General features: G+C 45.6%; 1 protein-coding gene across 1 annotated transcript in view; it reads left to right on the top strand.

Annotated features, from left to right (window-relative positions):
* The first annotated feature begins 11,730 nt into the window (after positions 1 to 11,730).
* The window catches only part of LOC134911776 (speriolin-like protein), a 37,807-nt gene continuing 26,209 nt past the window's right edge, over positions 11,731 to 23,328 (top strand). Inside the window, exons 1-4 of the mRNA XM_063919813.1 lie at positions 11,731 to 12,419; positions 13,896 to 13,940; positions 18,780 to 18,824; positions 19,439 to 19,483. Coding sequence (XP_063775883.1) covers positions 11,888 to 12,419; positions 13,896 to 13,940; positions 18,780 to 18,824; positions 19,439 to 19,483 — 667 coding nt within the window. The 5' untranslated portion in view covers positions 11,731 to 11,887. The remainder of the gene's footprint in view (positions 12,420 to 13,895; positions 13,941 to 18,779; positions 18,825 to 19,438; positions 19,484 to 23,328) is intronic.

The following is a 23,328-nucleotide window of genomic DNA, read 5'->3' as shown; positions in this document are numbered from 1 at the left end:
ACAATGCAGAAATTATCACAAACAACAATAAAACTGCACTGGACTAGCAATACTAAGTAACTGCACTACAAAGTAATGCTATATATGTATATAGATATAACAATGCACAGTAAAGACTGGATGTATATCTAGAGATGAGCGCCTGAAATTTTTCGGGTTTTGTGTTTTGGTTTTGGGTTCGGTTCCGCGGCCGTGTTTTGGGTTCGAACGCGTTTTGGCAAAACCTCACCGAATTTTTTTTGTCGGATTCGGGTGTGTTTTGGATTCGGGTGTTTTTTTCCAAAAACACTAAAAAACAGCTTAAATCATAGCATTTGGGGGTCATTTTGATCCCAAAGTATTATTAACCTCAAAAACCATAATTTACACTCATTTTCAGTCTATTCTGAATACCTCACACCTCACAATATTATTTTTAGTCCTAAAATTTGCACCGAGGTCGCTGTGTGAGTAAGATAAGCGACCCTAGTGGCCGACACAAACACCGGGCCCATCTAGGAGTGGCACTGCAGTGTCACGCAGGATGTCCCTTCCAAAAAACCCTCCCCAAACAGCACATGACGCAAAGAAAAAAAGAGGCGCAATGAGGTAGCTGTGTGAGTAAGATTAGCGACCCTAGTGGCCGACACAAACACCGGGCCCATCTAGGAGTGGCACTGCAGTGTCACGCAGGATGGCCCTTCCAAAAAACCCTCCCCAAACAGCACATGACGCAAAGAAAAAAAGAGGCGCAATGAGGTAGCTGTGTGAGAAAGATTAGCGACCCTAGTGGCCGACACAAACACCGGGCCCATCTAGGAGTGGCACTGCAGTGTCACGCAGGATGGCCCTTCCAAAAAACCCTCCCCAAACAGCACATGACGCAAAGAAAAAAAGAGGCGCAATGAGGTAGCTGACTGTGTGAGTAAGATTAGCGACCCTAGTGGCCGACACAAACACCGGGCCCATCTAGGAGTGGCACTGCAGTGTCACGCAGGATGTCCCTTCCAAAAAACCCTCCCCAAACAGCACATGACGCAAAGAAAAAAAGAGGCGCAATGAGGTAGCTGTGTGAGTAAGATTAGCGACCCTAGTGGCCGACACAAACACCGGGCCCATCTAGGAGTGGCACTGCAGTGTCACGCAGGATGGCCCTTCCAAAAAACCCTCCCCAAACAGCACATGACGCAAAGAAAAAAAGAGGCGCAATGAGGTAGCTGTGTGAGTAAGATTAGCGACCCTAGTGGCCGACACAAACACCGGGCACATCTAGGAGTGGCACTGCAGTGTCACGCAGGATGTCCCTTCCAAAAAACCCTCCCCAAACAGCACATGACGCAAAGAAAAAAAGAGGCGCAATGAGGTAGCTGACTGTGTGAGTAAGATTAGCGACCCTAGTGGCCGACACAAACACCGGGCCCATCTAGGAGTGGCACTGCAGTGTCACGCAGGATGTCCCTTCCAAAAAACCCTCCCCAAACAGCACATGACGCAAAGAAAAAAAGAGGCGCAATGAGGTAGCTGACTGTGTGAGTAAGATTAGCGACCCTAGTGGCCGACACAAACACCGGGCCCATCTAGGAGTGGCACTGCAGTGTCACGCAGGATGTCCCTTCCAAAAAACCCTCCCCAAACAGCACATGACGCAAAGAAAAAAAGAGGCGCAATGAGGTAGCTGACTGTGTGAGTAAGATTAGCGACCCTAGTGGCCGACACAAACACCAGGCCCATCTAGGAGTGGCACTGCAGTGTCACGCAGGATGTCCCTTCCAAAAAACCCTCCCCAATCAGCACATGATGCAAAGAAAAAGAAAAGAAAAAAGAGGTGCAAGATGGAATTGTCCTTGGGCCCTCCCACCCACCCTTATGTTGTATAAACAAAACAGGACATGCACACTTTAACCAACCCATCATTTCAGTGACAGGGTCTGCCACACGACTGTGACTGATATGACGGGTTGGTTTGGACCCCCCCCAAAAAAGAAGCAATTAATCTCTCCTTGCACAAACTGGCTCTACAGAGGCAAGATGTCCACCTCATCTTCACCCTCCGATATATCACCGTGTACATCCCCCTCCTCACAGATTATCAATTCGTCCCCACTGGAATCCACCATCTCGGCTCCCTGTGTACTTTGTGGAGGCAATTGCTGCTGGTCAATGTCTCCGCGGAGGAATTGATTATAATTCATTTTAATGAACATCATCTTCTCCACATTTTCTGGATGTAACCTCGTACGCCGATTGCTGACAAGGTGAGCGGCGGCACTAAACACTCTTTCGGAGTACACACTTGTGGGAGGGCAACTTAGGTAGAATAAAGCCAGTTTGTGCAAGGGCCTCCAAATTGCCTCTTTTTCCTGCCAGTATAAGTACGGACTGTGTGACGTGCCTACTTGGATGCGGTCACTCATATAATCCTCCACCATTCTATCAATGTTGAGAGAATCATATGCAGTGACAGTAGACGACATGTCCGTAATCGTTGTCAGGTCCTTCAGTCCGGACCAGATGTCAGCATCAGCAGTCGCTCCAGACTGCCCTGCATCACCGCCAGCGGGTGGGCTCGGAATTCTGAGCCTTTTCCTCGCACCCCCAGTTGCGGGAGAATGTGAAGGAGGAGATGTTGACAGGTCGCGTTCCGCTTGACTTGACAATTTTGTCACCAGCAGGTCTTTCAACCCCAGCAGACCTGTGTCTGCCGGAAAGAGAGATCCAAGGTAGGCTTTAAATCTAGGATCGAGCACGGTGGCCAAAATGTAGTGCTCTGATTTCAACAGATTGACCACCCGTGAATCCTTGTTAAGCGAATTAAGGGCTGCATCCACAAGTCCCACATGCCTAGCGGAATCGCTCCGTGTTAGCTCCTCCTTCAATGCCTCCAGCTTCTTCTGCAAAAGCCTGATGAGGGGAATGACCTGACTCAGGCTGGCAGTGTCTGAACTGACTTCACGTGTGGCAAGTTCAAAGGGCATCAGAACCTTGCACAACGTTGAAATCATTCTCCACTGCACTTGAGACAGGTGCATTCCACCTACTATATCGTGCTCAATTGTATAGGCTTGAATGGCCTTTTGCTGCTCCTCCAACCTCTGAAGCATATAGAGGGTTGAATTCCACCTCGTTACCACTTCTTGCTTCAGATGATGGCAGGGCAGGTTCAGTAGTTTTTGGTGGTGCTCCAGTTTTCTGTACGTGGTGCCTGTACGCCGAAAGTGTCCCGCAATTCTTCTGGCCACCGACAGCATCTCTTGCACGCCCCTGTCGTTTTTTAAAAAATTCTGCACCACCAAATTCAAGGTATGTGCAAAACATGGGACGTGCTGGAATTGGCCCAGATTTAATGCACACACAATATTGCTGGCGTTGTCCGATGCCACAAATCCACAGGAGAGTCCAATTGGGGTAAGCCATTCCGCGATGATCTTCCTCAGTTGCCGTAAGAGGTTTTCAGCTGTGTGCATATTCTGGAAAGCGGTGATACAAAGCGTAGCCTGCCTAGGAAAGAGTTGGCGTTTGCGAGATGCTGCTACTGGTGCCGCCGCTGCTGTTCTTGCGGCGGGAGTCCATACATCTACCCAGTGGGCTGTCACAGTCATATAGTCCTGACCCTGCCCTGCTCCACTTGTCCACATGTCCGTGGTTAAGTGGACATTGGGTACAGCTGCATTTTTTAGGACACTGGTGACTCTTTTTCTGAGGTCTGTGTACATTTTCGGTATCGCCTGCCTAGAGAAATGGAACCTAGATGGTATTTGGTACCGGGGACACAGTACCTCCAACAAGTCTCTAGTTGGCTCTGCAGTAATGATGGATACCGGAACCACGTTTCTCACCACCCAGGATGCCAAGGCCTCAGTTATCCGCTTTGCAGTAGGATGACTGCTGTGATATTTCATCTTCCTCGCAAAGGACTGTTGAACAGTCAATTGCTTACTGGAAGTAGTACAAGTGGGCTTACGACTTCCCCTCTGGGATGACCATCGACTCCCAGCGGCAACAACAGCAGCGCCAGCAGCAGTAGGCGTTACACGCAAGGATGCATCGGAGGAATCCCAGGCAGGAGAGGACTCGTCAGAATTGCCAGTGACATGGCCTGCAGGACTATTGGCATTCCTGGGGAAGGAGGAAATTGACACTGAGGGAGTTGGTGGGGTGGTTTGCGTGAGCTTGGTTACAAGAGGAAGGGATTTACTGGTCAGTGGACTGCTTCCGCTGTCACCCAAAGTTTTTGAACTTGTCACTGACTTATTATGAATGCGCTGCAGGTGACGTATAAGGGAGGATGTTCCGAGGTGGTTAACGTCCTTACCCCTACTTATTACAGCTTGACAAAGGGAACACACGGCTTGACACCTGTTGTCCGCATTTCTGGTGAAATACCTCCACACCGAAGAGCTGATTTTTTTGGTATTTTCACCTGGCATGTCAACGGCCATATTCCTCCCACGGACAACAGGTGTCTCCCCGGGTGCCTGACTTAAACAAACCACCTCACCATCAGAATCCTCCTGGTCAATTTCCTCCCCAGCGCCAGCAACACCCATATCCTCCTCATCCTGGTGTACTTCAACACTGACATCTTCAATCTGACTATCAGGAACTGGACTGCGGGTGCTCCTTCCAGCACTTGCAGGGGGCGTGCAAATGGTGGAAGGCGCATGCTCTTCACGTCCAGTGTTGGGAAGGTCAGGCATCGCAACCGACACAATTGGACTCTCCTTGTGGATTTGGGATTTCAAAGAACGCACAGTTCTTTGCGGTGCTTTTGCCAGCTTGAGTCTTTTCAGTTTTCTAGCGAGAGGCTGAGTGCTTCCATCCTCATGTGAAGCTGAACCACTAGCCATGAACATAGGCCAGGGCCTCAGCCGTTCCTTGCCACTCCGTGTGGTAAATGGCATATTGGCAAGTTTACGCTTCTCCTCCGACAATTTTATTTTAGGTTTTGGAGTCCTTTTTTTACTGATATTTGGTGTTTTGGTTTTGACATGCTCTGTACTATGCCATTGGGCATCGGCCTTGGCAGACGACGTTGCTGGCATTTCATCGTCTCGGCCATGACTAGTGGCAGCAGCTTCAGCACGAGGTGGAAGTGGATCTTGATCTTTCCCTAATTTTGGAACCTCAACATTTTTGTTCTCCATATTTTAATAGGCACAACTAAAAGGCACCTCAGGTAAACAATGGAGATGGATGGATTGGATACTAGTATACAATTATGGACGGGCTGCCGAGTGCCGACACAGAGGTAGCCACAGCCGTGAACTACCGCACTGTACTGTGTCTGCTGCTAATATATAGACTGGTTGATAAAGAGATAGTATACTCGTAACTAGTATGTATGTATAAAGAAAGAAAAAAAAACCACGGTTAGGTGGTATATACAATTATGGACGGGCTGCCGAGTGCCGACACAGAGGTAGCCACAGCCGTGAACTACCGCACTGTACTGTGTCTGCTGCTAATATATAGACTGGTTGATAAAGAGATAGTATACTCGTAACTAGTATGTATGTATAAAGAAAGAAAAAAAAACCACGGTTAGGTGGTATATACAATTATGGACGGGCTGCCGAGTGCCGACACAGAGGTAGCCACAGCCGTGAACTACCGCACTGTACTGTGTCTGCTGCTAATATATAGACTGGTTGATAAAGAGATAGTATACTCGTAACTAGTATGTATGTATAAAGAAAGAAAAAAAAACCACGGTTAGGTGGTATATACAATTATGGACGGGCTGCCGAGTGCCGACACAGAGGTAGCCACAGCCGTGAACTACTGTACTGTGTCTGCTGCTAATATATAGACTGGTTGATAAAGAGATAGTATACTCGTAACTAGTATGTATGTATAAAGAAAGAAAAAAAAAACACGGTTAGGTGGTATATACAATTATGGACGGGCTGCCGAGTGCCGACACAGAGGTAGCCACAGCCGTGAACTACCGCACTGTACTGTGTCTGCTGCTAATATATAGACTGGTTGATAAAGAGATAGTATACTCGTAACTAGTATGTATGTATAAAGAAAGAAAAAAAAACCACGGTTAGGTGGTATATACAATTATGGACGGGCTGCCGAGTGCCGACACAGAGGTAGCCACAGCCGTGAACTACCGCACTGTACTGTGTCTGCTGCTAATATATAGACTGGTTGATAAAGAGATAGTATACTCGTAACTAGTATGTATGTATAAAGAAAGAAAAAAAACCCACGGTTAGGTGGTATATACAATTATGGACGGGCTGCCGAGTGCCGACACAGAGGTAGCCACAGCCGTGAACTACCGCACTGTACTGTGTCTGCTGCTAATATATAGACTGGTTGATAAAGAGATCGTATACTCGTAACTAGTATGTATGTATAAAGAAAGAAAAAAAAAACACGGTTAGGTGGTATATACAATTATGGACGGGCTGCCGAGTGCCGACACAGAGGTAGCCACAGCCGTGAACTACCGCACTGTACTGTGTCTGCTGCTAATATATAGACTGGTTGATAAAGAGATAGTATACTCGTAACTAGTATGTATGTATAAAGAAAGAAAAAAAAACCACGGTTAGGTGGTATATACAATTATGGACGGGCTGCCGAGTGCCGACACAGAGGTAGCCACAGCCGTGAACTACCGCACTGTACTGTGTCTGCTGCTAATATATAGACTGGTTGATAAAGAGATAGTATACTCGTAACTAGTATGTATGTATAAAGAAAGAAAAAAAAACCACGGTTAGGTGGTATATACAATTATGGACGGGCTGCCGAGTGCCGACACAGAGGTAGCCACAGCCGTGAACTACCGCACTGTACTGTGTCTGCTGCTAATATATAGACTGGTTGATAAAGAGATAGTATACTCGTAACTAGTATGTATGTATAAAGAAAGAAAAAAAAACCACGGTTAGGTCATTGGTATATACAATTATGGACGGGCTGCCGAGTGCCGACACAGAGGTAGCCACAGCCGTGAACTACCGCACTGTACTGTGTCTGCTGCTAATATAGACTGGTTGATAAAGAGATAGTATACTACTAATATTATATACTGGTGGTCAGGTCACTGGTCACTAGTCACACTGGCAGTGGCACTCCTGCAGCAAAAGTGTGCACTGTTTAATTTTAATATAATATTATGTACTCCTGGCTCCTGCTATAACCTATAACTGGCACTGCAGTAGTGCTCCCCAGTCTCCCCCACAATTATAAGCTGTGTGAGCTGAGCAGTCAGACAGATATATAATATATATAGATGATGCAGCACACTGGCCTGAGCCTGAGCAGTGCACACAGATATGGTATGTGACTGACTGAGTCACTGTGTGTATCGCTTTTTTCAGGCAGAGAACGGATATATTAAATAAACTGCACTGTGTGTCTGGTGGTCACTCACTATATAATATATTATGTACTCCTGGCTCCTGCTATAACCTATAACTGGCACTGCAGTAGTGCTCCCCAGTCTCCCCCACAATTATAAGCTGTGTGAGCTGAGCAGTCAGACAGATATATATAATATTATATATAGATAATAGATGATGCAGCACACTGGCCTGAGCCTGAGCAGTGCACACAGATATGGTATGTGACTGAGTCACTGTGTGCTGTGTATCGCTTTTTTCAGGCAGAGAACGGATTATATTATGTACTCCTGGCTCCTGCTATAACCTATAACTGGCACTGCAGTAGTGCTCCCCAGTCTCCCCCACAATTATAAGCTGTGTGAGCTGAGCAGTCAGACAGATATATATAATATTATATATAGATAATAGATGATGCAGCACACTGGCCTGAGCCTGAGCAGTGCACACAGATATGGTATGTGACTGAGTCACTGTGTGCTGTGTATCGCTATTTTCAGGCAGAGAACGGATTATAAATAAAAGTGGTGGTCACTGGTCACTATCAGCAAAACTCTGCACTGTACACTACTGAGTACTCCTAATGCTCCCCAAAATTAGTAAATCAAGTGTCTCTCTAATCTATTCTAATTCTAAACGGAGAGGACGCCAGCCACGTCCTCTCCCTATCAATCTCAATGCACGTGTGAAAATGGCGGCGACGCGCGGCTCCTTATATAGAATCCGAGTCTCGCGATAGAATCCGAGCCTCGCGAGAATCCGACAGCGTCATGATGACGTTCGGGCGCGCTCGGGTTAACCGAGCAAGGCGGGAAGATCCGAGTCGCTCGGACCCGTGAAAAAAAACATGAAGTTCTGGCGGGTTCGGATTCAGAGAAACCGAACCCGCTCACAGTATATCCCAGGGTACTTGTACTAAATAGCCCTGACTGTATGTACTTGTTCTTAACTAACACTGTCTAAAAGATATGTACTGTAGAATACTTAAGTGTCCTGTAAATGCTCAGCGCTGATGATGCAGGCGGCTTTACAGAGGAGACATTGCCCAGCAGTCCCAAAGTCAGCTCAGCTCTGTGTGTAATGGCGCCCAAACGCTGACAGGGAGTGAAGGAGACAGAGAGATGCAGCTCCAGGGCAGGAACATTAGCAGTAAATGGCGCCCTGGGGGAGGGGCTACAGGTCAGAGCCTTATCCCCTTGCTGGACTTCACCACCGGGTACTGCGGGCCTTAGCAAAACGGATTGAGGTAATCCGATCTGTGCGCTTGCCCTGGTGGTCTAGTGGGGTCCCTGTACGGCCACAGTGTCCATGCCCGCTCGCGCGGTCCGTCTCCTAAAGACCGCGCCGGATCGCGATTTGCAGCGGGTCCCGCCTGGGAGACCCTCTTACCTCCTACCTTGGTGCGGGAGTATACAGCGCCGCCGGCGTAGGTGAGGGAGCTGCAGCATGATATGTCAGAATGACATATAGCACTTGTAAGTGCCTATGCTGTGGCCCTTGAAGTCTTCTGTCTTCTGAAAAGCTCTTTTCAGGGCTGCCTAGCGCAGCCCTCCCTGTTAGCTGCCTGCCCTGCAGGCACCAACTTACAAACTGAGCTCCAGTGCCTGGAGGCGGGGATATAGAGGAGGCAGCGCTATGCATCCTGGGAACAGTCAAAGCTTTTAGCCTGTTGGTGCCTCGGATCAAGATCCAACTCTACACCCCGATGTTATCCCTGTGGAACCCCAGTGTACCCCACTGCAGAAATAATTTAACAAAGTTATAATTTGCAGAGCTTTCACAGATGGTGCCTTATCTTAGACCACACAGCCTGGAACACCAGCAAACAGCACTAAAAAGCACATACCTATTTTGATTGCATCTTCACAGCTACCTTTCCTATATAAAAGAGAGACGAGAGGGGGTACAACATTGTTTAAGAAGTTTTATGTCAATTCTTCCAATAAAAGATAACCAATTCAGCACCCATTATGCTAAAACTAGTTAAAATCCCATCAAAATGACGGACACTAGTGACAGATTATATTAGGAGGGAAGTCTCTACTCACACAGGAGCTGCCGGGTTTCTGGGTCATTGAGTGTGTGTTCAGGCACGTGTGGTGAGGTAAATAGCTCAGGAGGCACTGGCTAGTACCAGAGCCAGGTTTACACGCAATATATGAGCCCAAGGGTGCGTGTGGGCATTATACATAGGTGTAGCAGTATATACTGCTGGAAATTTGGTGAGTTTTGATCAGAGATGTGCAGAAAAGATAGGCATGTAAGGCACTGCCTGTCATACACTTTTTACTCCAGAGTTTTGACTATAAAAATGAGTAGAATAATATAAAGTATTTCTAATATATTATTTGTATTTTTCATATACTTTATATAGTTAAAACTCTGGTGTATACATTAGTATGACAGGAAGGCTCTGCCTCACCTCACTGCATGTCACTGATGTGTGAAGCGTTAACCTTTTATAAATATAGATGCTGTATATCTGTAATGGGCAGGCTATAATGATGCTGCACTATATAGACCAGTACTGGCACATGTAAGCTCACCATACCCTGCACAGCTACCAGCCAGTCTGGGGGGTAGAGGACACCAGCAGCTGACTGGAGGGGTCTGGACATGGCCTTTGCAGTGTGTGGGAGGGGTGAGCATAGGGCCCCAACCCTCCGTCGGCTTTCAGTATATATAAAGAAACTGAGCCGGTTATTTGCCTCCTTGCACACATCATCTGTAGCCCCAGCACCGACCCCTACCTCTCCTGGTCACCGCACTGCTCACCCAACACAGGGTCTCACCTCTTCCTGTCAGACTTGATTCACCTCTCCACGCCGGTACATGGCCACACATGTTCCCAATGCCTCCTCTCTGAGTGCTGCATGGACCCAGCAGTTGGTGGTTCCTGCATCCGTTTCCTGGTTACTGCTGCTACTTGTTGCCGAGTCCCGGGATGGCAAGTAACCTGGGGTTGCAGCATAGTATATGGAGGAGAGGTTGGCGGTATATAGGGGACACTATATGGAGGGGTATGGGGTGTGTATATAGGGGCAGTATATGGTGTGGGGTGCAGTGTAAATAGGGAGTGTGTATGTGTCACACAGGTGACTATATTGAAAAAATCTGCATGTATCCACTGTCCCTATCTGCCGCAACCCTCCTGCCCTCTTTTTCTCCCGCAGTCCCTATCTGCCCCTAGCCCCACTCTCTCTCTCTCTCTCTCCAGCCCCCCGCTCCGTGCGCAGCAAGTGTGCAATAGTCAGATCAGAATTATTAATATTAGTAGGAAGTGTAACATCTCCCTGCAGTAATAATTTTTTTTTTGAGCTGTGTCAGCATCCAGCACACAAAGGAATCATTTAGTCCATGTGGCGGCCTCTTGTGGTCGGTAGCGAACATAACCGAGCTCAGGAGCAGATTTGGCTTTTATTATATTGGATGTCTATATGCTTCCTCAAGAAATAGAACTATTGCTTCCACAATTACTGTTTCAATATTAACTATTCTTTAAAATGCATCACTAGCACTCAGTGATCTTTTTCATTTTAGTAGTCACTTCTGCCCATTTACTGACATTTATGAAGTGCACAGTGCTTTGCAGAGAATATGCGTCATTCTCTTCCGTCCCTACTCCAGAGCAGTTTATAATCCACTTTCCCTACCACATGCACACTACATTTGGTTAAAGAAGAATAAATTTACAGTTTTGGATTGGCCAAGTCAAAGTCCTGACCTTAATCCAATCTAAATGTTGTGGAAGTACCTGAAGCAAGCAGTTCATGGGAGGAAACCCTGCAACATAGCAGAGTTGAAGCTGTTTTGTACGGAGTAATGGGGTAAAATTCCTCCAACGCTATGTTCAGGACTAATTAGCAATTACCGGAAACGTTTACATGCAGTTATTGCTGCACAAGGGGGTCTTACCAGATACTGAAAGCAAAGGTTCACATACATTTGCTACTCACAGATATGTGATATTGGATCATTTTCCTAAAGAAAAAAACGAGCATGTCTAAAAAAAATTGTCTCATTTGTTTAATTTGCTTCTCTTTATCTACCTTTATGTCTTGAGTGAATATCTGGAATAGTTTTAGGCCGAATTTCAGCAGAAATATAGAAAATTCTGAAGGGCTCACAAACTTTCAAGCGCCACTGTATAACCAGGAGCTACCATATAGTATATCTAACCAACCACATGTGCCAGCCAGAAATGAACATACGTATTCTAAAAAAAGAAATGGATCTTTTTCATGCACATGGAGTTAGCCTGTTATGCCTCAGATCAAATTACAATAGTATGGTTGGTTTTATTTTTGTAAAAACATAGTTTTTGGCCTCTTTCTAATTACTACAGAAACTACACAAAGTGTTGCTCGTAGCAACCAAGATGAAAGCTGGAGGCTGAATGTGCTGCTTTGTCTGCAGTAAAGCTACAGCGGGCACTACTGGTCTTTGTGACATGGGAGATGACATCATAGGGCCATATACAGAGCCATTCATCTCCATCCTACAGTGCACTACTGAATGCTGAGATCACCTGAAAGAGAACTTACAGAATGCAGAGAACACCTGAAAGAGAACTTAGTGTTAAGATGTCATCTTCTTCACCTGTAAGTAGCTCTGTGGAGGTCCCTAAGATGTTGTCATCCTCTGCTGGAAGTAGCTCTGTAGAGATCCCTAAGATGTTGTCATCCTCTGCTGGAAGTAGCTCTGTAGAGATCCCTAAGATGTCATCCTCTGCTGAAAGTAGCTCTGTAGAGCTCCCTAAGATGTCATCCTCTGCTGGAAGTAGCTCTATGGAGATCACGAAGAAGTTGTCATCCTCCTCTGAAAGTAGCTCTGTGGAGATCCTGGAAGTAGATTGCTTAAAACAAAAAAATACTGTTTTAGCCCATGAAAACATAGAGCTTCGCAACATGCTAACACTCATGCAAGAAAACCTTATGCTCCGCTACACTCTGAGAGAGCATGAGAGTAGAGTGCGGGGTCTGCCACCACCAAGGAGACGACATAAGGCACCAAAGGATTCCAAAGAAGTAAACGATTCAAACAATCTGACGGATTCAAGTGACTCAGAGGATGTAAAGGGTAAGAGGAATGCAGTGATTCAACTATGTATTGCATATTCCATGATTTCCCAATGATTGGTTTCTATGCAGCCAAACAGGTACATGGAGTCATCAGGGTATACTGATGGAGCAAGCATAACTGGGACTACTTGCTTTGGCATAAGGCACATAAGGATGATTCATATTGTGACTTAAATATGAGTGTCGGCACATGGCACATTTGAAATTATTTCTGTTTTTAGGACTTTAATAATAATATAAGGCAGTCCATTTACAGGGGAGCATAGTAAGTTTTTAGAGGATTGTAGCAAGGACTAGCGTTTTCAAGTTAATGGAATTCTATGTATTTATTTATAGTTATTTACAGTATATAGTGCCAGCATTTTCCATTGCACTTTTGGGAACAAAAACCGTAATAAGACAAAATTGGGTAATAATAGACTGTCATGACGATGGGCATATTTTAATGTGGAGGCCTGGGGATGTAGCCCCATCTTCCCAATTGTTAATCTGCCCCAATGTAACACCCCTTTGTTACATTTGGTACAATTACATTAAATGTAAATTAAATAAATATACACTTACCACACACTGGGTAGGGAGGGTTTCTGCAAGCACGGGGCAGACACTGCTGATGCAGCTTCTTGTGCTTATAGACCGGTCGCCTCCTTCTGCTCTACACTGGCAGTGGCAACGGGGACAGAAGAGTCAGCGGCGGCACAGCGTATCATGTAATGATGCCATCGTTCATTACCATCATGCATGTGCTACATACAGCGAGTGACATTAATTGCTGGGGAGGGGGTCACCAGGGGCGGTTACCCTGGCCTTCTTTATTGCTTATGTCTTTGGAGCTAGTTGCGTAGTGGAAGATGGATGTCTGATGCGGTTTGCATATAAATCAAGTTTGGCCGCAGCTGTCCTGTTTTGTGCCAACCCGTACCTCAGTAAATTTGATTTAAACTCAAGCATGGATATCCTTAAAACCTGGACTGTAATGGCGCAGTTAGGAAAACTGTGGGTTAACTTAAGTAAGATGGGTGCAGGGGAGGTTCACCATCTGGGCCCCATAGCAACGGCACCCACTCTCTACTTGCATTTGAAGCTGGGTGTTGACTGAGCATCGCATGCAACCTACTGTAAGTGTTCTGATGGGTGCGTAGGTGGAATTGCAATGACGCCTACTTCAGCAAACTATGAATGAGGACAGTGCAGCCACATAAATGTGTCCAACTCTGTTGACAGGCGAATGTCCACATTTATCTCTGTGCACAAAATGCGTGCAACTCCAAATCATATACTAATTCACTCTTCCAAGAAACCACTCATACTAGCACACGTGTGGTTCCGGAGCACATGGAGAGAGAAGTCATGCATGATGCGTCATCTCCATCAGCCCTTTACGGTTTCATGTACTAACTCTTCCAAGAAGCCACAACAAAATTTAACATGTTAAAATACAAAAGCTCACTTTTTATTTCTTTACATATTCTAGTACCTGAAGACCAAAGAGAGGAGCCAGAACCACTTCCATCAAACAGTGAGTAGCAGCAAGGGCTTGTCTAGAACATTGTGGTCCACATAGAAACATTTTAAAAGGGCCCCTCAAAAACATACACATAGGTAAATTTATTAAGATGGGAGGGTTTTTTTTAGAACTGGTGATGTTGCCTATAGCAACCAATCAGATTCTACTTAACATTTATCTAGCTGCTTCTATAACAGTGGTACCCAGCCTTTTTCTCTTCCGTACCCCTTGATTAGGCTTTTCATTTATGACTACCCCCCTCGTCTCCTAAATCCCCCCCCCATCCATCCCAGAAAAGTTTGTTTTTACCAGTTATTTATATAGCGCACACATATTCCGCAGCGCTTTACAGAGAATATTTGAACATTCACATCAGTCCCTGCCCCAGTGGAGCTTACAATCTATATTCCCTGCAACACGCACACACATTCATTCTAGGGTTAATTTTGTTGGGAGCCAATTAACATACCAGTATATTTTTGAATTGTGGGAGAAAACCGGGGTACCCAAAGTAAAGCCACGCAAGCACAGGGAGAATATACAAACTCCACACAGTTTGGGCCGTGGTGGGAATTGAACTCGTGACCTCAGTGCTGTGAGGCAGTGCTGCCCCACATTGGCCAGACTGAGGTTTATACAGGAGAGCCTGATTTGATAGCAGTAATGGAACAGCACCACCAGGATCAACTAGTGTGGAATAAGAGACAAGGAATAAGATACTCCCGGGGATAGCTGCTGTTGTTAGACCCAGGAAGTGTAAGCTGGTGGCGGCACTCTGCATTTTGTGGCACACCCATCCTAATCTAAAATGAATTCTCCATCCACATGTGCCAACTGTTTGTGGCTTACTGTTCTTTGCTTTAACAAGCCAGGCACTCTCTTGACTTAATCATGGAAAGGAGCTGGATTTGTATAGATAAGATACAGTAGGTACCCCACAATTTGCATCTCTAAATATCCAAAGAGAATAAGAGTGGATGTGGAGTGTCCCTGTAAAAAAATGTTCTTCAGTAGGGCGGTGTACCTGAAAAATAGGTATCCTCAAACTCCAATGCAATGCATAGATACAGTAAAAAAAAAAAAAAAAAAGAAGGCTACACACCAATAAATTCTTAAGTTAAAACAAGCTTCTTAGAGCTATTTAATTGAGCAAAACAGACATACTATACAGAGTGGTTTCTTAAAGGAAACAGATGCTTCAGGGTTGAAATAGAACAGGAAGATATGTACATGCTAACGAAATAAAGGTATACAAATTGTGGATACAATCACTTCAATCGCTGCAGCAGGACAAATTAGAGGTAAATTACATATTCTATTTGCCTCAATAACGTATAAAGTTAAACTTAATGAGCACCTGCCTGTGTTTTAATTTTATCCGCGGGCCGGCTCCTTCCTCCAGCCGCGGTTGTAGGACTCATCGTCGTCCTAGCACGACAGCGTATGCGCCGGGGACTCCTTCAACCAGCCATGGCTGCCTCTCCTGGCGTCCTCCCGGCACGACAGCGCATTGACTGGAGGGACACAATGCTCTGCTTCTTGACTTTTCCTTAATTTATGATTGCCGACACCTGTATTAAACAGGGTAATGGATAAGAAAGGTGTTTCAGAACAGGTGATGGCAAGCATAAATTAAGAGGGAAGTCCAGGAGCAGAGCATTCTGTCCCTCCTGGAGAGGGTCATGTTGGGAGGTATGCTTCTGCCATTACCGTCAGTGTTTTCAAGTACCCCCGACCAGTCTGCTGCGTACCCCCGGAGGAACGGGTACTACGGGTTGGGAACTGCTGTTCTAGAAGATAATACAATCTGATTGGTTGCTGTGGGCAACATCACCAGTTCTCCCAAAAAAACTCACACCTTAGTACATTTACCCCACAGTGTTCCAAGACATTAATGCTAGGGATTGTATAACGCTGCATAAATGCTCTGTATGAGAAAACACCTACTGTAGCCCACCTACCCTTTTTGTGTACTATGTTATCATTAAGAATGCACCCATCTCTTTCTAACCCTTCACCCTTCCACTTACTGTGTTCCAAGACTGTAATACTAGGGATTGTAAAATACAACAGTAATACTCTTCGTGATTACACTCCTAGCCCTCCTACCCCCCTATGTTTGTTCTTCAAATCAAATGCTGGATATTTATAAATAAAATATATATATTTTATTAAACAGAACATTGGTGTTGCATGTATTTAGGTGCAGAACTGTATAGTAGATATGCATCATGTTAAACAAAGTCAACATAGTTCATACAGTATATGTACATTGTTACTGGATGAGATACACAATGTTGATACAGTTCCTACAGTACATGTTACAACAAATGCTGCCCTATCATGCAGCACCAAAGCTCTATTTAATAACAGATAACCTTTTTATCATTAAATACCCAGCATTTAATTTTGACCCAGGGCCCAGTTCTCTGATATTACAATAATCTCGCTGTTCGCAGGGAGCATTCTGTACAGTGATGAGGTAACCAGGGAACACTGAGAGCAGCCACATCACATAATCTGGTGTGAGGGCTCCGCTGTGGCGGGGAAAGAGTTCTGACAGGTTATTACAGTATGTGAGATGGGTGCAGGGGTGGTGGGCCCATATGTTGCTGTTGATATATGATGTTGCATATGATGCTGTTGCCACTACACCATCCCTACTTGCAGTTGAATGGGTGTAGCTGGGCGGCGACGTGGCGTTTGCATGTAACCTGATGTCATCGGTGTGAAGGTGGAACTGCAGACTATGCTGAGTTGAGCATATGCAGAATGGGTTTCTTGCACCTGGAATTATGCTGGAGCACTGACAGTGATGTCAGCTACTGGAGCAAGCTATGAATGAGGGCGGTGCAGCCACATAGATGCACACACATTTATCTCTTTGCGCGAAATGCATGTAACTCTGGATCATATATTAATTCATTCTTCCAAGAAACCGCAACCAAATTTTTAAAGTTCACAAATTCTATCCCATATATAGGGGCTGCTGCAGAGGTGTGGGTGTGCCCATTTATATACTGTATCTTGCGGGGACTTGCAATATGCATATGCCAAAAATATACACTCACAAATACAGTATGGGCAATTCAGGGTCATATGCATTTTGATGACATGTACATTAGACATAGGTTGGCTTGGATGGGGGCACAAGCATGGCATCATAACCCAATCCCCCCCGCTCCCCCTGAGAACGCTGATTTTCATACAGGACTCAAAGCAACACTTTAAAAAGACATTTCATACACTTTAAATGAAGCCGCTGCGGCCGCTATACTTAATCCGCAACCTACGGACTTTTTACACCGCTAGCGTACAGAGTCCAGTACCGAGTACGGACTTTGCGTACAAACGCCGCGCTGGCTGTACAAAGTACACATAGCGCTTACACACCCAATGATACACCGTGAACCCTTAACAGCTATGCAATGCGATAATACACTTTAAACCTTAGCAGGGAAATGAAGACACGACACCAGATTGTAATTAAATTACTGGGTTCCGACACCACAGCGTATTATTACTGAAAGGGGGTTACAATAACAAAGCAATACAATACAAAAGAATAATGGCTACAGTCAATGATACATACTTGTTTGGATTTCGCCGCGCTACCCAGTCTGGTCCTCGGTCATCTAGATAGATAACTTTGTGAGTCTTGTGTGACCAGGCCTGCAGCAGGCATCTTTTATACAATCTTCCAAAACTTAACACAATGGACACTGTAATCTCTTTGTCCATTGGACACCGGGATGGTCATTTACAGTACAGGAGAGGTCATAGGTCGGTTTGAATAGGTGGGCGATGTCTGTTCAAGATGCACTTGTGGGTGGTCTCCTCTGGGTTCCCGCCGCATACTTAATGTACAGTAAATACAGTTTATATCTATATTCTGCTCCTGCACATAACTATTCGCAGGAACATGCGATCTTCTTCAAACCAACACCGGAATATTACCCTTACAATACCCTACAGCTGGATACCAAACACCACCTTATAACCTTGTTCTGTCCCCTCCTATCCTGTAAAGGTGAATCCCTTTGTTCTGTTACCATTTAAACTGTTGTAACTTACTGATGTGGTGCAGGGAGACTATGTGTACATTGTGCACTATTTGGATTAAATATGTAATGTGTTTTGATAGCTTTCCATGCGTTCACAAACTCTACCGTAAATACAAATACCACGCGCTAATGCGCAGGACCGCAGGAGCGACCATACGCAAATTGCGGATATGTGCACGCACGGCAGAACAAGTACACGCGCGGAGGCCATCTGTGTGTAGTTTGTACGTGATGTGTGTACTGCAATATTTTTCAACTTTGACACCCCTTATCATTAACCACTTAGAGGCTGATGTAAAGTTGAACACAAGTCGTCCGTAACTGCTCCGGCAACTTAATGAGTAGATTTGCCTCTCCCTAGCTGGACCTTCTCTATCTGTGCGTTTCATTTGATACCCATCATCATCAGGGCACACTTGCACAAGCCTAACCTTGGTGCATAGTATATGTCTGACAGAGGAGTGATTACATGACCGCACAACTCTGCAGAGACTGCAGTCCTTGGGTGCTCCCCGACTGAGCATTGCCTATGTGACAACATCCCATTACAGATCAGTTATGTTCCTTCAGTTACAAGTGGAAATGTGACTGTAATGTGAGGGTAACACTTGTACTAGCACATGTGTGGTTCCAGAGCACGTGGAGAGGGAAGTCACGCATGATACGTCATAACTCTAGATTGGCCCCTTACTGTTTCATAAACTAACTTTTCCAAGAAGCCCAACCGAATTGAATGCATTAAATACAAAATTGTCATACTTCATTTTTATATATTTACATATTCTAGAACCTGAAGAGAAAAGACAGGAGGCAGAACCACTTCCATCGAACAGTGAGTAGCATTTATTACACCATGTTATTAAAAGAGCTAAGCAGGGACTCGCCAGACCATTGTGATCCTCATGGCAACATATAACACTCGTACTAGCACACGTGTGGTTCCGGCGTATGCGGAGAGGCATAATTGCTGACTTTCTGACTGCCCTCTCCAGGAGGGAGCATTCAGGTCACCACACTTGTGGGTAAAGTGAGGGGGAGATGTGGCTTGGCATAGAGGACAGGGAGGGGTGTGACAAGAAGCAGGAGACTGTGGGTGGGGACGTGGCTACATGAACGCGTCATTATGGCCACGCCCCTTCTATACAATGCTGAGATTACCGGCATTGTACAGCAGGGGCATGACTATGATTACACATGGCTGTCCAGTCCACCCACTTTATTATTAAGTGGGTGGCTGGTGGTGGGCAGCTCCAGGAGACTTACCCATTCTTCTGAGAGCCATTCCAGGAGAGTAGGCAAGTATGCAGAGAGGGAAGTCACTCATGATACATCATAACTCTGCATTGACTGCTTACTGTTTCATGTACTAACTCTTACAAGAAGCTGCAGCCAAATTTAATGTGTTAAAATACAAAAGCTCAGTTTTTATTTATTTACATATTCTAGAACCTGAAGACCAAAAAGAGGAGCCGGAACCACTTCCATTGAACAGTGAGTAGCACTAAAGGCTTGTCTGGAACTTTGTGGTTCGCATGGAAACATTTTAAAGAGGCCCCTCTAAAACACACACACACACACACACACACACACACACACACACACACACACACATACACACACATCTTGAGGGGGGAATGGGGGGCGGTGGAGTAGGTGAGTGTTCCATTACTAATGCTAAGGATTGTAAAATGTAGCAGGAATGTATGAGAACACTCCCAGCCCTCCTAACACCAGTTTTTGTATACTGTATTATCATTAAGTCTGTTGCCATCCCCTTCTAACCCTTCCTCCTTCCACTTACTTTAGTAGTAGTTAGATAGGTGTGCTGTCTGGCTGTAGAAGAGCAGGAACCACACATCAGATCACGGCTCTGAGTCACTGAGAGGCTGGGAGTATGCTGTGCAGTAATGAGGTAACCATGGCACACTCCCAGCTTATAAGGACGGTACACATATGCATGACCGGCAATCGATGGTCGGGATGACTTACCTTCCCCCCGTAACATAGCAGATTGCCGGTACACATTTCCGATGTAATGAAAGATTGAACAATATCTCCGTCCATTCTTCATTATACTGCATCTGTTGCATGCAACTTCTTCTGGTTTGTTGTGTAGTACGGCCAACCTGTAGATGATGCATGCGACTTGCAGGAGTGCGCAATCCGGCATACACATTAGGCGATATGCACAATTTGTCATTCCGATACTGCAAATCATGCCAATATGGGCCTACTGTGTACCCGGCCTTAGTGACTGAGAACTGCCACATCGCATAATCTGGTTTGAGCACTGCGGTGGGGAAAGAGTCGGACAACAATCCCCTTAATACCGCTCTTGTGGGTTTACTTATGTGAAATGCGTGCAGGAGAGACGACTCCCCTAAACCTCTGTTCCCCATAGCAACACACCCAATGCACCATCTCTACTTGCAGCTGAATAGGTGTAACTGGATGGCACGTAGATTAAGGGTCCTGAACGGATGTCTAGGTAAAATTTCAGGCTATGCTGCATTAAGCATATGCAGAGTGGTCCTTCTGAATTTTAATTAATGTCTTGCACCTGGTATCAACCTCCTTACGTAAGGCATTTTCACACTGTTGGCAGTATAACTTTGAACTTGATCCTAAAGTATCATTTTTAAAGTTATACTGCCAACACGGTTAAAATGCTTTAAGTATCATTACAACTGTGTCGGCATTATGCCATCTGCAAATTCACTGTTGACAGTCTCATAGTGACTGTCGATAGTGACTACTTCCCCAGTGAAGACAGCACCTGTCAAGTTCAGAGGTGGATCTTCATCAGCTAATCCGACGTGGCTAGCTAATGCTGCCGACCGTGATCATAATCATCACTGTGTATTTGCACCAGTTCTGAGGAAGCCACAAGTTATATGGCTCTGACAGACGTCTCTTTGCAGGACCGCATCTGTCTGCAATTACATAAACCATTGCTGTACTTGGCCTTCATTTGGACACCCCTTCCCTCCCATATTCAGCTAATACTTGCCTACTTTTTGTTGTTCCTCTCCTCTGGAGAGGAGATTCAGCTGACCACTTAAACCGGAGCTGGGCACCCACGTCATTAAGCCCTGCCCAATCAATTATGGGGGCAAAAATTATGCAATTTCCTTAATTTTAGCCTCGGCCCCTCTGTTTGGAATTGCAATTCTGGAAATGATCTTTGCATCCTGCCCAGTTCACTAGGAAGGATGTGGGAGATCCACCCACCAATCCACCCAGAAAATATGCCCAATTCTGCATTGGCCACTGTTTTACGTATTTCAAACTGGTGTAAATCCAATTCAGCACCAGCTCCGTAGTGAACATAAAAATCCTGAAGATCACAGGTGAACCGCACTGTCATGCTAAAGAAGCAACTGAAATTGTACCTAACAACTCACACGGGGCCTGATTCAGACAAACACAAATGCCATCGCAGCTGATTTAGTACACAGTGGCTGTGAGGAAACATTGTAATATCGCAGCCATCAGCATTTATATTGAGAAGCCCACTTTAGACAAAGCAATGCTCTGTGGCCCCTACACACCCATTTATAGGTAACAATTCTAAAAAAATCTTTACATGCCCCTCCTGCGGTCCTGTGCCGTCTCTCCGCATGCTTCAATACAGTGAATGGCTGTCAGCATTCTTATTGCTAGATAGCGCCAGCTATCCACCAATCAGCATGCTGACAGCCATTCACTGTCTGGCTGCAGGCTGGGAGGCAGGCAGTGAATTCTGTACTCTGATTGCTGGATAGCTCCAGCTATCCACCAATCAGCATGCTGACAGCCATTCACTGTCTGGCTGCAGGTTGGGAGGCAGGCAGAGAATGCTGCCTCGCGGCTCTGATTGTGTTACCACCATCCACCCCTGCTCGGAGGCCTCTAGAATTGTGGGTCCTTAGACAGGTGCCCAGTGTCACTATACGTTAAGATGGTCCTACCCCATTACCTCCCACAAACGCTCGCTGCCTGTCACTCAGTGCACTATAAAATCTTCACTATGATCACCACCACCACCACCACAATACCATCGAGGCACATGCTCAGTGCGACTTATACGCACACAAAAAATCGCTTTACAGCGTACAAGATCTAGATCTACCACCAGACTACAAAGTACTAAATTAAAACCTTTCAGAGCCCAGTAAAGGTGGGTACACACTGATAGATAAATCTGCCGATCAATTGATTAGCAGATATATCTATGGACGGATCGGGCAGTGTGTTGAGCATACACACTGCACGATTTTTCGGGGACTGACGTCATGAACTGGGCGTGCGTGTACACACGCCCGCCCCTGTTCAGCTGTCAATCACCGCCGGCTGCCGCAGCATGTGTACGAGCGGCTGGCTGGTCGCCCATACACACACAGCGACGTGCCAATATATTGGTAGCTATATTGCCTGTCGGCTGTGCTGTGGGGCCGACGCGATATGTCTGTGAACGACGGAGTTCACAGACATATCGCCCGTACACACTGCCAGACGGACCTGCGATAAATCGGCCGTTCAATAGAACGGCCGATATATCGTCCAGTGTGTACCCACCTTTAGTCTTCATTGCTTACATATATTTCCTACATAATATCAGATTCATTCGAAAATCTGAAGAATGTTGTTGAGCTACAACATTCAGTATGTGTAACGCTCTACTGTAGCTTGGTATTAATGTGAGTGATTAGTATGGTGTTAATGTACAATGGGGGTTATTCAGGTTTGTTAGCAAACCAAAAAAGTAAGCAATTAGGTAAAACCATGTTGCACTGCAGGTGGAGCAGATATAACATGTGCAGAGAGAGTTAGATTTGGGTGGGGTATACTGTTTCTGTGCAGGGTAAATACTGGCTGCTTAATTTCTACACTGCAATTTAGATTTCAGTTTGAACACACCCCACCCACTTCTAACTCTCTCTGCACATGTTACATCTGCCCCACCTGCAGTGCAACATGGTTTTGCCCAATTGCTTACTTTCTTGGTTTGCTAACAAACCTGAATAAGGCCCATTATTCTCCATTAATTTTGTTTCTTTACATATTGAGACACTGAAGGAATAATAGAAGAGGGAAATTCCCTCTCATTGCACCGTGGGTAGCATTGCCTGCACTATGGGCCTGATTCATAGATGGATGCTAACGAATTCGAGCAGTGATTGTATGCGCAGCTAATGTGTGACAATATTCTAATATTGCCATCTGGGAATATATTGAGACGCCCACCGGCGGCCTCGCAATTCTCAGCAGCTGCGTAAAATACATGCCCCAAAAATAGGTGCAGCACACCTGCGTTCGAGTTCCCGCACCTCCATTGTGACTCACAAACGGTCCCT

This window comes from Pseudophryne corroboree, chromosome 4, assembly GCF_028390025.1.
Source record: "Pseudophryne corroboree isolate aPseCor3 chromosome 4, aPseCor3.hap2, whole genome shotgun sequence".
Lineage (NCBI taxonomy): Eukaryota > Metazoa > Chordata > Amphibia > Anura > Myobatrachidae > Pseudophryne > Pseudophryne corroboree.
This window is presented reverse-complemented; position numbering and strand designations above follow the sequence as displayed.